We start from the raw sequence: 16581 nt of genomic DNA, 5'->3' as shown, positions 1-16581 counted from the left end.
CTTGGTCAGGTCACATGATCATCCATCACAGACGAACAGCTTTGCTGCTGTGCCTTGCTCTAGTGGGAGGGGGGAGGCAGCTTTGGTGTGATAATAAGATGAAAAGTCTGCTCAGTGCAGACAAGCCAGCCCTGGGTGGAACAGATGGAAGCTCCTTCTTTCTTATGCAATCCAGCACTAGTGAGGCAGAAATGATGACTTTTATGTGACTCCCTGGATGTCGGAGAAAACAAAACGCCTAATGAAGATCATGGGACTAACAGATGAGATTTGTAGGCAGATGGGTAGTGGGAATAACACGAGGTCAACACTACCCCACCGCATCTCCCATCATGCCTGCTGGCTGCAAGCACTGAGAGTAATATGCAGTCCGTCACTTTAAATGATAAACAACACGTATCATGTAATTATGAAACCACACTGGAAATTCTTCCGTACAGTAAGTTGACTGTGTGTATATGTGTGTGTGTGTTGCCTGACAAACTTTGCTTTGTGAAAGCAATCAGTGGCTCATAGATTCTCTAAATTGACCAAAACAATGAGATTAAACGCGCTGAGGGAGGAGCATGCACATGCGAAGGGCTCTGAATAGTAATAATGTTCCAGGAAATGTGCAGGAAAGAAGAAGGAGAGGAAGAAAAAACCCCCACCAGTTTTCCTCAGACCATTTTCTAAAAATAGCTCTTCTGGTGTGACATCATCAGCGCTACGTAAATAAAGTCCACCTTTACTTCTGTAGTGCAGCAGAAAAATGTTGAAGCCACTTTTTAGCCTCCAGGAGAAGCGCTGGTTGTTTTTGTTGCTGACAATATGCACACACAACATATGCACAGATCAGCATACAACAGTAAAAAGTGCACTGTGTGTTTCCTCCTTATTTCTTCCTTCATATGAAGAAATAAGAAACTAGATGAATTGCTAGGACTTAGCATTCCAAGCACACATTTTCCCTTCTCTTGATTGGATGTTTTTTGCTTCACAGCTTTAACACTTCAGCACATGGACATAAAATTCCCATATGTACAACATTCAAATAATTACTCACGAGTGATGGTGGCGTCTGTGAATCATTACGGAGCTGGGGACCTCTGTGTCTGGTCTGGGGGGAACAGGAAAGCAGAAAGCTTAGGTACACAGCGACTACCACACAGTTAAATCTCCTACCCACTCCTTACACACACACACACACTGAATTAGTGTGCCACTCATTCAAGTTCAGCAGCAGTTGAGATGATGGCTCACGTACAGCTGACTGGTGATATAACTGCTGCTACACATCGCACCACAAATTCTCCACTTAATTTATATTCATGCAAATAGACTAGAAATGTTTAAAGGACTAGATCCTGTCTATGTAGTCAACATCAGGTCACTGAGGTGCTGACAGAGGATTGGCGTGCTGGTCAATATGAGGGTTGGTCCACACTTCTGATTCAGAGCTGATGAGTCCCGTTACAGTGAAATGACTGTGCAGGTACAGACCTTAATCTCAGTTAATGTGGCTACAGTGAGAGAGTGCTGCATCAAGGAAAAACTAGAAAACATAAATATAGCATTTAATTTATTAGTAGACTCAATTTGCTTCTCTCAAATGTAAATGACCCACTCACTGTTTTGATCCCACTCGATCTTGTCCGAACGTATGGACATAATTTCCTAAGGGATTATGAAAGTAGTCTGATTCTAATGATATAGTAACATTTAACAGTATTCTATAAAAATCCTCTTTTGCCTGTTCATTTTTGAAAATAAAATGTTAGAATAATTATGCAAAAAAAATAAAAAATACTCCGAAATACTTTTTCATTACAGTACATGCCTCTCCCTACTATAGGTCGCCTTCTTTTCTGTCTTTGCTCTGCTCTTTCCACTCACTCCTAACAGGTCCTAAAGAACGCCCGCCGCTCCCTGAGCCTGGCTCTGCTGGAGGATGCTTCCTGTTAATAGAGAGTTTTTTATTCTCACCTTCGCCAAGTGCTTGTTCATACGGGGTCATGTGATTGCGCTATATAAATAAAATTGAAGTGATGTAGGTGATTAACACTATGTTTGCAGTCCCTTTGTTTTTTCTTATAGGTATCTTACTGAATATAGACTGCACAGGAGTATTCATTACAAAAGACACTGAGTAATTCCCTTCTGGCTGTGTGATGCATTTGGACTCTCTTGGCAATGTTTTTGTCTTTTCCAAAGTTTTTATGAACTTGTTTTCTTCACATGACATTTTGAAACTCTAGGTCAAGGAAAAGTGTTCCGAAAAATGCAAAAGATGTATGTTTCCACTGACTCTTCACAAGTGCCATAGGCAACCAGCACCGATGACTGCAGCAAAGTTTTACTTCCCAGTTGAAATGCATCAGTTTTAAGTTGCATTTCTGACAAATGCATAACTGAGCCAGGTATGCTTTAATTTGAGATTGAACCCTGACTGCAGCGGTTGGGAAAAAAAAAGAGTTACCTATGTATAATCCATCCAACCAGCTGGTTACATCTTGTAACCTGCTAAACAAAAGATTATCAAGGTAAAGGAATCAGAATGACACAACAGAGTAAGCCTGGGTAGAAATGGTTCCACACCTTTCTTGTGTGCTGCCCCTTTTCTCGTCGAGTCGGGTTAAAAGCTTTCAAGAAAGCAGGCGAGGAAACGCTGGTTTTAGCAGGAATGAGGTGACTGCTTCTCAGTGACACCTTCCATTAAAGAGTAGAGCAAGAGTGAAGTTGTGTAACATTGTGGAAGATATATGCCCCAATCACAGAGTGGGAAAGGGGGGAGTGAAGACAGTCACAGAAGGCTGGAAATAGGCAGGGGAGGCAGGTAAATTGCTTAACAACAAAATAAAAAGCTGTACTATCACTCAGCTGATAACAGAACTGCTGAATATGCTTTGTATGTATCACATGCCGCTGTGCTCGGCTGCACATCTCTCACAGGAATACACAATGTGCAGGAATGACTGAACTTCTCTGACATGACAAGAGGCAAGGTAGAAAGAAGCAGTGAAACATCAATCACAGATGAGGCATTTAAAGCAGTTGTCATGACAATAGCAATGGCTCAAAGCAAAGATCCTTTTCTTTCCCTCTCTGGAGACTTAGTGACATTCAAATAGCAGACATTGCTGAAAGTCCAACAGCCACGCCTCGCTTGGTGAACTGTGTAGTTTTAGCAAATGTGTCCGATTCAGGTTGGAAATGTTTTCAGTCTGCTCGGTCAGAAGGAAGGTGGGGGTATAGGTCGGGGTGCGTTTATCACTTTGATGGATTGCGACAGATCAGTAACAGCACGTTTTCATTGGTGCACATCTGATTCACTACTAAAACCCACAGACACAGACAATCCACAGCATTCTCTGTGGGCTACATCACTGCTTTTGTTTATCATCAGGAAACAACAACTGCAGAACTGGAAGGGTTATTATTATTATGATTAAATTCTTTACTTAAACAGATCTCAGTCTCACTGAGATTGAGACCTGTGTGCAAAAAAGCATACACAACAATTGAGACAGACAGCTACATAATAAATGACACATTACACTTGATCACAAATTAAGAAAACAAGAGTAAGAGTCGTTCCAGACAGAGAAATACAGAGAAATACAAGTCTTTAAAAAAATCAAAAGAATTCAGCTTCATTGTTTTTTGTAGTTCACTTTAGTTATAGGCAACAAAATATTTAAAGCCAGTTTTATCCAGGTCCAGTGGGGAAAAAGAGGTAAACTAAAGTCAAAATGTCCTGCAGCCTGAAATTGTAAGCACTGTGTTTAAACTCAGTCAAGGAGTGGAGGTAAGCAATCAAGCAATTTTAGGGGCTTCTGTTCTGATGTGTCCACTCGGTGCCTTTGGAGGTACAATCTTGTCTTGAATATATACAACTGCAAACCTAACTACAGACGAGTCTTTGGTTATATGAACGCTGATCTCGAGTTTGAAAATTGAGTACTTTGTCCACCACTCAGTGCATTCACAGACTGTATAAAAAATGGACATAGGCACCGTGATGTCACTTAGTGAATCACTTTGTGAAGATTTGAGCTGTCACCTTACGCCACAATCAAACAGGGGATCTGGCTGACAAACAGAGAAACTTGCATGCTTAAAGAACGCAACTATTCACTTACAAGTTAGGATTGTCTTAAAGCATGCCCTCCTTTATTGTGCTTTTTGGCTTCATTAGGGACCATTATTTAATAAAATTAACCCTATATTGTATTTCAGGTTTGAAACTAGCAATTGCGATCACATCTCATTAGCAAAGTGTTTATGGACATCATGCATTAAGGGAGTCGAGGGCTGTTTTCCTACACTTACTTTCAGCTTACCAAGGGGTCACCACAGTGCATGAATCTGCATGTTTGATTTAGTCTAGGCTAAATAAAACATTAATTAATGACAATATAAAAGATTCAAACAATAGATGATGCATTGGAGGTGGCTGTGACTCAGGCTGTAGCACAGGTCAGTGGTTCACTTCCTAGCTGCTCCAGCATGTCAAAATATCCTTGGTCAAGACACTGAACCCCAATGTGCTGATCACTGTGTGTGCACAAATGTTAGACAGGCTGCTTGGGTATAGGGAAAACACAGAAAATATATAGTTGAACGGTACTTGTAGTAAAAAGGGCTTTGAATACTCAGCTAGAGTAGAAAAGTGGTTTTCCTTTAAGGCAGAATTGTGTCAGGGGATGACATAATCATTTGGTTCTGATACTGAGAGCAGCAAACATAGATATGTGGCTGTGAAGCATTCCAAAGTGATTCAGGATGACAGGAGAACAATCAAACCGTGCACATGGGAAGGCCAGTTTGGCCTTCTGTCTTGTGCCGAGATTCCTCAACTGATTCTAATCAGAAATAACATTACTCTGTGCAGAAATAACCTACCATTATATAGCAGGAAGAGACATTTATGATTAATATGCCTTCTGGGATACGGCCAGGTCTTCTTCTGGTCAGTTGATTAAACAATAACAAGAGTAAACAATAACAAACATCAAAAGAAGGTTGCAATATCAATTCAAGAGCTACACAGAAAACATGACATAGAATCTTAATGTCTTATTTTTTTCCATTCTTATTTCTATAGCTTATTTTTACACTAGTCTTATCAGAAGGAGTTCTTAGTCCAGTTTATCTAAATTCCATATGGTTGGTACTAGGGACACGATGCATTAGAGTCATACTGCTAGGCGAGCATTAGGGCCCAGACATGAGGCCCCTTCCTGATCAGAGAAAAAAGCCTGGGGCTCACAACAGCAACAACATCACACAAACACATAATTCCAGTTACTGCAGTACCCTGCTGGGAGTCAGGAGAACACGAAGCAGGATGGGAAAGAGGCTGTGAAGAGGAAGCTCAATCATGAGGTTCTTTAGTGCAGTAGATGATATGGCAGTTTACTGAGCACAAGCTTTTCTGTGGGAAAAACATTTTGCAGATTGTGTCATTGTTTTGCTAATCACTTCAAGGCAGTAGCAGGAAGGATGGGAGTGAATGCACGGCAATAATGAACTCTGTGTTTGTGTATGAGCACGTGTGCACGAGCATATTCTGGGTGTGAAGGAAAGTTAGGAGCTAAGAGGCAGTTCCATCTCTGCAGTCACTGTCTCCCTCCTCCGGCTGTCTTGCCTCACATCTAGATCAGAGCCCAATCAAAGCTTCCCTACCCAGGATCACATGACCCTTTTACTGTGACTTTAATATCATCAGACAAAGTCATTTTTTGTGTGGTGACCCAGCATACAAAATACAACACCGTACAAAAGTAAATGTAACACAACAGGAGAAATAGCCAAGCAATACTATAAAAATGATTAAAACTAACACCTTCTGGAAAGCACCACAGTTTGGAAAACACAATGACACAATAAATAAAACACAATATAGAATAGTTGGCAAAGCCTGGCGACATAATGTAGTTTCATAAAATCTGTAATTAATATATTAATGCCTTTAGGCCTGTTACTACAGCTTCACACACATTTCCCTCAATGACGTTGCCAATACAACATGTCAAGTATTTGTTGTGTAACACCAAGTGAGAAGATGGAAGAGATGGCGTGAAATAAATCTGTTGGCTCTGTTAGTAAGCAGTCAACTACAGTTTTTTACCCCTCAGTTGTAAAAGGCTGAATATTGCTGTCACCCTGCTGGGCTGGTGTCCGAGTGTGGGGGCAGTGTGGACACTGAAGTTTCCGACTGCAATAACTTGAGAATGAGGTGACAAAGCTCAGTGACCTTGATCTAAAGGTCAGAGGTCTAAGTTCAAGTTTTCTGAAAATCTTGTGAATGCGATAACTCCAGAAGGAAGTCAGCTAGAACTTTGAAATCAATAGCATAGGTGTAGCTACTACCAACCTTGGACGAGTTCTTATCTCAGTGACCGCGGCCTCAGTCAGAGGTTATGTTTTCTGCAAATCTTGTGAATGCGGTAACTTGAGAACAAGATAAAGTTGGATTTTGAAATCAATATCTGAGTCATTGAAGACTGAGGGGTAGCACAGGCAGTCAGCAGCATTTATCTAAAGATGTAAAACTGTTGCCTCAGGTCTTAATTTTAATAGAATCAGTTTAGTTCAGCTGGGTCTCAAAGATTTAGAGACAGGGAAAGTTTATCTTAATCATGTGCAAAGCTCTTGACAAAGCGCCAATCATCCTTAAACACAGATTAAAATACTTTATTTAATGTTAAAAGTGTCATTCACACCAGAGAGACTGACTGCTCATCTTTTGGGTTTTGCAGCCAACTACTTAAATGGTTTGGCTCATTCTAAATTCTTTTATGAGTCTTGTTTAGGGCTGCCACGATTAGTCCACTAGTCATGATTATGTCAGCTATCAAAATCGTCGACGACTAATTTAATAGTCGACGTGCCGTTTGAAGCTTTGTAAGATCCTGAAAGACGCAGGAATAAGCAGTAGGATTTAACAGTGTAATAATGGACTGAAACAGAAGATGGCAGCCATACATGTACAAGGATGCCAGCTGCCGTTAAACGCCGAAGAAGAAGAAGAAGCAGGGTCCGGTATCGTAGCTGTGTCCAAATTCAGGGGCCGCATCCTTTGGAGGCCACATTTGTAGGCCGACTACGTTACAGCGACGCTACAAAGGCTGTCCAAATTTGAAGACTCCTCCAAATGCAGTTGACAAATGCTTCCTCCTTTTCCCCAGAATTGAAGGATGGGTCGGGTTTATCCTTCGTGGCCCAACCTATCCCAGAATTCATAGCGCGGCCTAGCCAATTCCAGTTTTCAACAATGGCGGCAGCTACTTAGTTTTAATATTACACTTTCTGGGTCACAAAATAAAGTTTTCAGATATTTTCAGGTGAGAATGTAGCTTCAAATATCTGCTTGGTTTATGAAGACATCACATATTTGGAAAAGTGCTCCGACGTTTTCGGAGACATCTGTTAACCACCAGCTCGATAGCTAGCCGGGGGTTCAAGGAGAACAGCGAACTCCCCCACCTCCACACACACACACACACACACACACACACACACACACACTCAGATGTATAAGTCAATTTATTCAGGAACAAATAAAACACTGAGAAAAGCCGAACAATAACATTTTTAAGTTATTGTTTGGCTTTTCTCAGTGTTTTATTTGTTCCTGAATAAATAGTTTTGGCTGAGATTAAAGTTATATAGTTTTTACACGGCTTGAATAAACGTCAAGCAGAAAACTGATTAAACAAAAGTGTGAGATGCTCCAGAATTTACTCCAGTGTCCTGTTATATTTTAGATAACAAGGAGCAGACGGCTGAGTTTATTAAACTCCACTGAGACAATCTGCAAATTTCATTAAAAGTTTAATAAACTATCATCTTGTCTTTATTTTTAGTTAGCACATACCCTAAACACTTCAAGCTGTAAGCTAATGATAGTTATGCAGTGCAGTAAGCTGTGCGTTTTACGTCCAATGGATGCATGATCTGATTAGTCGACTAATCGCAAAATAATCGGTGACTAGTCGACTATCAAAATAATCGTTTGTGTCAGCCCTAGTCTTGTTTCCAGCAGCTGCAGCATTACGGTATGCTACCTGCCCAGCACCAATCAGCAGACACTGTAAGTGCTCACTGAACAGTCACTTCTTATAGTAAGAGTGTTGGAAGTAGGAACAGAATATGTTGTTGTAAAGACTTAAGCGTCTTCCACAAAAGCAAAATCTGTTACGGATGAATGACCGGGTCACCGACTGACATCACTGAAATGCCAATGACAAACAATGCTGAGTACCTACTCAGAAACCACGTGACAGGCTTTTAGTAGATTCAGGGGAACAAGTTTTATATGTGCTGGCTGGAACTCACAACTTGAAGGATCTGCTGATAAAACCTTTTGACCAGATATTTACCGGCCATCTTTACAGCTGAGGGCTTTGTTGGTGAGGGGTGTTTTTGGGAGCATGCAAACAAGCACCAAATTACGTTAGGCAACTTTAAAGTTTTGTCTGTTTTGTCTGTAACAAGAACATTAATTAAGCCTTAAAAGCATCAGTAAAAGTTGATGAAGAGTTTGTGTTTAGAATGAAATCCTAAATTCTAACAGCCCTGACTCAAAAGACATGGTGCCAGTCAGTCCTGTTGCCAGATTTTTGGCAAATAAAGTCCCTAAAATGATGTTGCTCCCTCCTCTTTGCTGACACTTTGGGGCTGTGCGAGATCACACAGTTGCACATGTTTTATTAACTTCATGAGACAGCCAAGCCGAAAGCAGTGACAAGGAGCATAAGTGCCCTGTTTCTTGTTACAAAGATGGTTAATTTCACCATGGTGACCCTCCGATGTCACTGATATCATCTGAGAAAATGGCTACAAAGTTTTAATAATGGTATGACTAAGTCAGAGTTGTGAGGCTTCACTGTGTGTGTGTGTGTGTGTGTGTGTCTTGCTGAGTGTGTGTGGAGTCACTAAAACTGATTGGCCCAACAGATGGCAGTGTGTTTTCACTGATTGAAGCTTGTCCCACATGTCCCACTGGACCTCTGCTTCAGAGCAAAAGGGTAGTGTCGGCACATTGTTAATCTAAAATCTACTTTCATCATGCCTCACATTAGGCCAACGGCACACCTGAATAATTTATTTTCTATCTCTAGCCATGGAAATGGACCTGTCTTCACACTACTCTTACCTCAAGATACCATCAACTCTGATTTAGCTACAGCAGACTGGTTTAGTTGTCTGATTGGAAGCAACTCAAAGACTGTGTGTGTGCCAATATCAGTCCAGAAACATTAGTACTATATGTATTATTTATATGTGTTGATGGAGTGTAACCTTTAAAAATAAAAGCAGATGTAGACACTGACCCATATCAGAAACTTCAGCTGCCTATACTATACTTGCAACTTGTGGGACTAAAAAGTGAAGGCAACGTGGAAGTGCTAAAAACAGCAGTTCCACTAATAGCCACTGGAGACAGAAGCTAGTCAATCCCATAGACCAGTGGTTCCCAAAGTGGGCGGAATGGAAAAGAAAAAAAAAAAAAAGTATGCTTGGACACTGCTAGCATAATGGAAATGCAAAGCAAAGCAGAGGTTGAAGCATTGCTAGATATGCTTCCAAGCCAAAGACTAGAACATAAGATGAAGCATATCTTGCCACTGGATTCACCTCCACGACAGCTGCCATGCCAAGGTAGGGATCCCTGACAGAATTTCCCCTGCATCGGGAGCACACGCTGGGATCTCCAAACAAACAGTATCCCACATTCTTGATTTTTAGTTCACAAACATTTCTTATAACGACTAAGGTTTTAGCTCTTTATACAGGAAAGTTATAGGAGGATAAAAATAATTATCAGGTAAAAAGCCCTTCGTTTATTAAAATAACCCTGTCCAATACCATGTGAGAACAATAAATATATAATTTTTTGTTGTAACCCTCAAACTGAATGGTAATGTAACGACACTCACTTTTCACAAAACTAAAACATCACTGCTTCCACGCCCAATCTGTAATGGAGGTGGAGTAAACTGGATCCGCACTACATGCCTAGCGAATGCTCCCTAAGTGTGGGGAGCGGGTTTTGTCGGGGATGCCTACCTTGGCACAACACTGATCCTGCCACAATTTGTATTCCCGGTTCAAGTCACGGACAAACTGTATCCCACAGTTGTTTATGTTTTTAAACCCATTTTGCACATTTTTTAAAAAATGTATTGATGACAATGTTGAATATTATTACATAGTGAAAAAAAACAAAAACAAAAGAAACCCAACAACTATACCTAGCAAAAAAAGTTTGGAAACTACTGCCATAGACTATCATGTTGAAATTCTTAACTCTGCAGCAGCAGTAAGCATACTCCGAGTCTGGTACAAAAGCAGGTTCCCTCTTCCCAACAACTCCACAGTGGGTCATTTTTTTATAACTCTGTTATACTATTGTTTGAAAATTAGGGGCTTGGCCTTTTGGATATTCAGGTCTGCAAAAACAGGGACATAAATCCTCTTGTTATCTGCTAGGCTTTACCTCCAGTAAATGGAATCATTGAACTACACCATGATTGTAGTATTGATGTATTTTAAGGTATTTTTCTAGAAATTATCTTAAAAAATAATATGACATGCTGTCAGTTACTGTATAGCCCATCCTGTGAGCAAGCACTATCCTGTGCATTCTGTGGATGCAGTTTGCTAACTAAGCCTGCTAGCCTAACTTGCTGGCACTTCTTCTAATCAAACTATGGTCACTTTTGGCACCAGAACATAAGGCTTCACAATGCATGTCCAAAAACAAACAGGTAATATCTCAGATGTCCATCTTTTATATACAGAGATGTCACAGTTTAATAAAGTAAAAGAAAACAGAGAAGTTTCTCATTAACACGGTAAAGATTTCATCCATCCATCCATTTTCTTCCGCTTATCCGGGGCCGGGTCGCGGGGGCAGTAGCCCAAGCAGAGAAGCCCAGACCTCCCTCTCCCCAGCCACCTCCTCCAGCTTGTCCGGGGGAACACCAAGGTGTTCCCAGGCCAGCCGAGAGATATAACCTCTCCAGCGTGTCCTGGGTCTGCCCCGGGGCCTCCTCCCTGTGGGACATGTCCGGAAAATCTCACCCAGGAGGCGTCCAGGAGGCATCCTTGTCAGATGCCCGAACCACCTCAACTGACTCCTTTTGATGTGGATGAGCAGCGGCTCTGAGCCCCTCCTGAATGGCTGAACTTCTCACCCTATCTCTAAGGGAGAGGCCAGCCACCCTTCGGAGGAAGCCCATTTCCACTGCTTGTATTCGCGATCTCGTTCTTTCGGTCACTACCAACAGCTCGTGACCATAGGTGAGGATAGGAGCGTAGATCGACCGGTAAATTGAGAGCTTCGGTTTTACACTTAGCTCTCTCTTCACCACAACAGACCGGTACAGCATCCGCATCACTGCGGCCGCTGCACCAATCTGTCTGTCGATCTCCCGCTCCCTTCTCCTATCACTCGTGAACAAGACCCCGAGATACTTAAACTCCTCCACTTGGGGCAGGAACTCGTCCCTGACCCGGAGTGGACACGCCACCCTTTTCCGGCTGAGGGCCATTGCCTCAGATTTGGAGGTGCTGATCCTCATTCCCGCTGCTTCACACTCGGCTGTGAACCGTTCCAGTGCGAGCTGGAGGCCATCACCCGATGAAGCCAACAGAACCACATCATCTGCAAAAAGCAGAGATGAGATCCTGAGACCACCCAAGTGAAAGCCTTCCGCCACTTTGCTACGCCTAGAAATTCTGTCCATAAAAATTATGAACAGAATCGGTGACAAAGGGCAGCCCTGGCAGAGCCCATCACCCACCAGGAATGAGTCCGACTTATTGCCGGCTATGCGAACCAAGCTCTTGCAACGGTTGTATAAGGATTGAATGGCCCATAGCAATGGGCCAGACGCCACATACTCCCGGAGCACCCCCCACAGGACCCCCGGTTGCATGCCTTCTCCAAGTCTACAAAACACATGTAGACTGGTTGGGCAAACTCCCATGCACCCTCAAGTATCCTTGAGAGGATAAGAGCTGATCCAGTGTTCCACGACCAGGAACAGGAGTGTTCCTCCTATATCCGAGGTTTGACTAACGGACGGACTCTCCTCTCCAGCACCCTGGCATAGACTTTCCCAGGGAGGCTGAGGAGTGTGATTCCCCTGTAGTTGGAACACACCCTCCGGTCTCCTTTCTTAAAGATGGGGACCACCACCCCGGTCTGCCAGTCCAGGGGTACTGCCCCTGATCTCCATGCAACATTGTAGAGACATGTCAACCAAGACAGCCCTACAACATCAAGAGCCTTCAGGAACTCGGGGCGGACCTCGGCCACCCCAGGGGCTCTGCCACCAAGGAGTTCTTTAACTGCCTCAGTGACCTCGCTCCCAGAGATTGGCGGGTCATCCCCTTCGTCCCCAGACTCTGCTTCCGCCACAGAAGACGTACCAGGGGGATTAAGGAGGTCCTCGAAGTATTCCTTCCACCGCCCAACAATTTTCTCAGTCAAAGTCAGCAGCGCTCCACCCGCACTATACACAGTGCAGGTAGAGCACCGCTTTCCTCTCCTGAGTCGCCTGACGGTTTGCCAGAATCTCTTCGAGGCAGTCCGAAAGTCTTTTTCCATGGCCTCTCCAAACTCCTCCCACACCCGAGCTTTTGCTTCAGCCACCGCCCGCGCCGCATTCCGCTTGGCCTGTCGGTACCTATCAGCTGCCTCCGGAGTCCCACAGGCTAACCAAGCCCGGTAGGACTCCTTCTTCAGCTTGGTGGCTCCCCTCACCACTGTGTCCACCATTTGGTTTGGGGATTACCACCACGACAGGCACCAACTACCTTGTGGCCGCAGCTCAGTGCAGCGGCTTCAGCAATGGAGGTGCTGAACATGGTCCATTTGGACTCAATGCCTCCCCAGCCTCCCCGGGTTTCTCTAAAAAATGTGCGTGGCTTCTCATGTAATGCTGGTGATATCTAAACTGTTGGCTGCTAATTACCAGGCAGATAAGGCCTTAATGTATATAACTGCATCCAGTGGTTTTTAAAATGCATGGAGAGAAATTCTAATTTATTAAATCAGTGCAGCCATTGAAGACAAACACTTTCACTGAAGTGTGAAAGAAGGTGCTGAGATGTGTATGCCAGGGTTAGATACCCTTAAGCAGTGCACTCACTCAATTACAAAACACTTTTCAAAGGCAAAACAAAATCTAGCATGCCTGAAACATTATATTTTAACCTGCAAAACACAATGATCCATAACGGAAATGATTTGATAGTGATGAGTAGAGCTGTTCTGAAGCATGCAAAGCTGAAAGCTGGTACTCTCCGGCCTGTTGAGCCAATGCCATTGCCCTCCCTATATACACACTATCACCACATCCTATTAACATCATGTCACAGCCAGACAACAATGTAATGATGATTAAAATGATACTAATCGAAACAGCAAAAGGCGACCATTATCATTACAGTTAATTATCTCCCATTCCAGTGCACGCAAAGTGTGACAGCGAGCTGTTTCATCCAAGCGAACAAAGAGTAGAGCAATCACCTGAGTCAGAACAATAGAGACTACGACTCCACAGGAGGTGTATGTGAATATTTCCCTGTGATTCTCACAGTTGGGGGTTTGCAGAAATCCGACTCAACATTTCTGGGATCCTTTAATGTGCGGGAATAATTTGAGGCAGAGACATTCACAGCCGCAATGAGATTTGGTTGTTTAAGATTTTGCAATATGAAAACGGCTTTATCTGACAATCAGATTAGGAGCAGGGTAATATTCACAATGTAAGCCAGTGTTGCAGGAAAGATCCATTACTAGTGTGACAGAGGCAGACGAGGGATGCGTTTGTCATTGTGTTTACAGTGATCAGTCAACTGGTTGTATGGGCTTCAAATTGAATCACAATTGAACAATTTCCAAGGTCAACACCAAGAACAACTTCATCTTCAAAGGATGTAATCCAATTTGCCTTGACTTCTACCCTTTGGCACTTGTAAAATCTTAGTGAGAGAAGGCAAGCATCATTACTCCCCCAGTAACCCAGTCAAACTATCAATCTGGCCTTGGACCTGCGTCTTACCCATTTGTGTCCTTCAATAACAGATTGAGGGCAGACTCTGAGAACAAACAGTGATCTCTTTCCCTGCTGTCATCCATCCATGGATGTAGCCTAATCCCTCTGCACTGAGACAGGCCCCGGGGTAAGTAAACAAATGAGACTATACAAAATGCGACAAAGTATCAGTATGACTGCCTGCACCAATAAACTGCTTCCCTAAAACACAGCAATCAGAAATTCTCCAATAATTGCTCATAAATAATTAGGCATCACTGGTCTGTCAAGCTTTCCATTTCTCTAGACACACTGCCCATGATTGGGTTAGGTTAATGTTTTACAGCAGATATACAGATATATACAAAGTTATACAGATATACTCTCACAAATCATCTCATTAAGTACACCTTGATAGTACTGGTTGAACCTGCTTTTGCCTTCGGAAGTGCCATAAGTCTTTATGGCATCCGATGAAGGTGACACTTTACTGATGAAGTTTTCAGGTTTAATGGCAATAAACCCTCAATCTCACTGTAAGAGCTGGCAATGTATATACAAAAACAGCATGCAAGTAGAAAATCCACTCTTACAATCTTAAACCTTTACAACACAAACTAACCTTCTACATAAAATTTAACAAATGTAACCTCTGTCACAGAAAACATGTCCTTATCTTCGTCATAAACATACCTTGCGCCTCTATCAAGGGGGCTGCTAATGACAAAATAAATCTCCATGGGCTCCGTTAAACCAGTTTTACAGGGAGTCGTCCCTTCAAAATAATAGCTTCAAAACTCAAACAGAAAGCTCATAGTAGATAAAGGCAATAAGTGGCAAAATAAGGTGCAAGGAACTAAATAGTAGTATTTAGGGTTATTTACAAATAGATTTAACAAAGTGCTGACTGTGCTGGAAACATTTCTCAGAGATATTGGTTCATAGTGACAGCATCATACAGTTAATACAGATTTGTCATCTGCGCATCAATGAAGCAAATCTCCAAGCCTGCACATCCTACTCTATTGAATTGAGATCAGGTGACTGTAAAAGCAATTTAAGTGCAGTAAAGTTACTGTCATGTTCATGAAACCAGTCTGAGATAATGATGGTCTACACTGAGTTGCTGCCAAGTGATTGGCTGGTTAGATATCCGTGTTAACGAGCCGATTTACCTAACAAAAAGTGTTTAATGTCTGTGGATTTTTTTAAAGGTCTTACAAACACAAAATCTACAGAAAACAAAAACTTCTTTCCACATGGGCTGAATCTTTACTCAAGCAAAACGAGGTCACACACAACACACAACATCTCAGCTACACTGCTGATCAAAACAAGTGATTTGGAAGTAGGCTAATGAATGCAGAACATTAGAAACAGTTTCCTCTGTTCCACTCAGCATTACTATAGATGTTAGAGGAGTGCTGAGTGAAATACACACAAAATCATTTTGTTTCTTCCTTGCTGCGCAAACAGAAACACACCAATTGATTAATCTGCTCTGAATCATTATTAATTTTATACACTGCTAAACACGGCAATGAACAGTCATATATCTTTGGGTAATTTCCGCGTTTGCCTTCTTACCCAGGTCTAAGTAATCATACAAAGTAGCTGATGTAAAATGTAATGTAGCCATCCATGCCTATAACACATAGCAGTTTAAATTAAGGATAGATACTTATTAAAATAAAACAAGATTACTAAACTTAAAGTGAGCAACAAAATATCAACTATGATGGTTACAGCATGAATCTAAACATATGTAAGAGAGTGATACGTCCCTAATATATTGCTCTAAAAAAGTCTTTTGTCAGGGGATTAGAAATAAAACGTATTAATATCAGCTATCTGGGAGAAACCAGTCAGTGCCAGTGAAACCAGTGCTGCCCACCGCTGGATTAGGTCAATGAAGACCACCATGAATTTGGTTCTAGTCAAAGTGATACTCCTACTGACAGTTAGTCAGACTATACATCTGTCCACTGGTCAGCGCATAAGGTAAACAATGTGTTCCTGATGTCCGTTCCCTTAATGATCCTCAAGCTATTTGTGTCCACCCCAGGGCCTCATGCCAGCTGTACTTGCCAACAAACCATTAAGTATTCAGTGTTTTACACACTGGACATGTAAAATCTGTGAACATTTCGGTAGTTAAAAATATTTTTCTGACTCACGTAATTTTGCAGGATGAATTTGCACCATTGATTTTGTGGCTCAATTTGGAATTTTTAGATTTTCACATGTGAATAAACAAATCTAATCCACATCTACCCCTTTATCTTGCATTTTCACATAATGGCAGAGTAAAACTGTGAAGCCAAAATGCATGTAAGAAACTTCATTTAAAAGGTAACATGTTCGAATTTCTCTAACAGTGCTTGTTTAGCATGTTTCTAAAATGGAACTCTAACCTTGGAAGCAAACTAAAATATTTATTGTTTTTCAAGTTTAGCAAGGATATGATCTGAATGACAATGGTGACGTTTGCATATCTCTGTCTTGCAACAGAGCACAGCCTAGTTGTGCCCAAGAGTGTAGCTTG

General features: G+C 42.1%; 1 protein-coding gene across 5 annotated transcripts in view; it reads right to left on the bottom strand.

Moving 5' to 3' along the window:
* The window catches only part of iqsec1b (IQ motif and Sec7 domain ArfGEF 1b), a 232011-nt gene that overhangs the window by 105343 nt on the left and 110087 nt on the right, over positions 1-16581 (bottom strand). For all 5 annotated transcript variants that reach the window (XM_084927433.1, XM_084927434.1, XM_084927435.1 and 2 more), the window contains one exon: positions 1046-1099. In XM_084927433.1, coding sequence (XP_084783559.1) covers positions 1046-1099 — 54 coding nt within the window. The remainder of the gene's footprint in view (positions 1-1045; positions 1100-16581) is intronic.

Source organism: Perissodus microlepis, chromosome 5 (assembly GCF_051167445.1).
Source record: "Perissodus microlepis isolate ML-2025 ecotype Zambia chromosome 5, ASM5116744v1, whole genome shotgun sequence".
Lineage (NCBI taxonomy): Eukaryota > Metazoa > Chordata > Actinopteri > Cichliformes > Cichlidae > Perissodus > Perissodus microlepis.
This window is presented reverse-complemented; position numbering and strand designations above follow the sequence as displayed.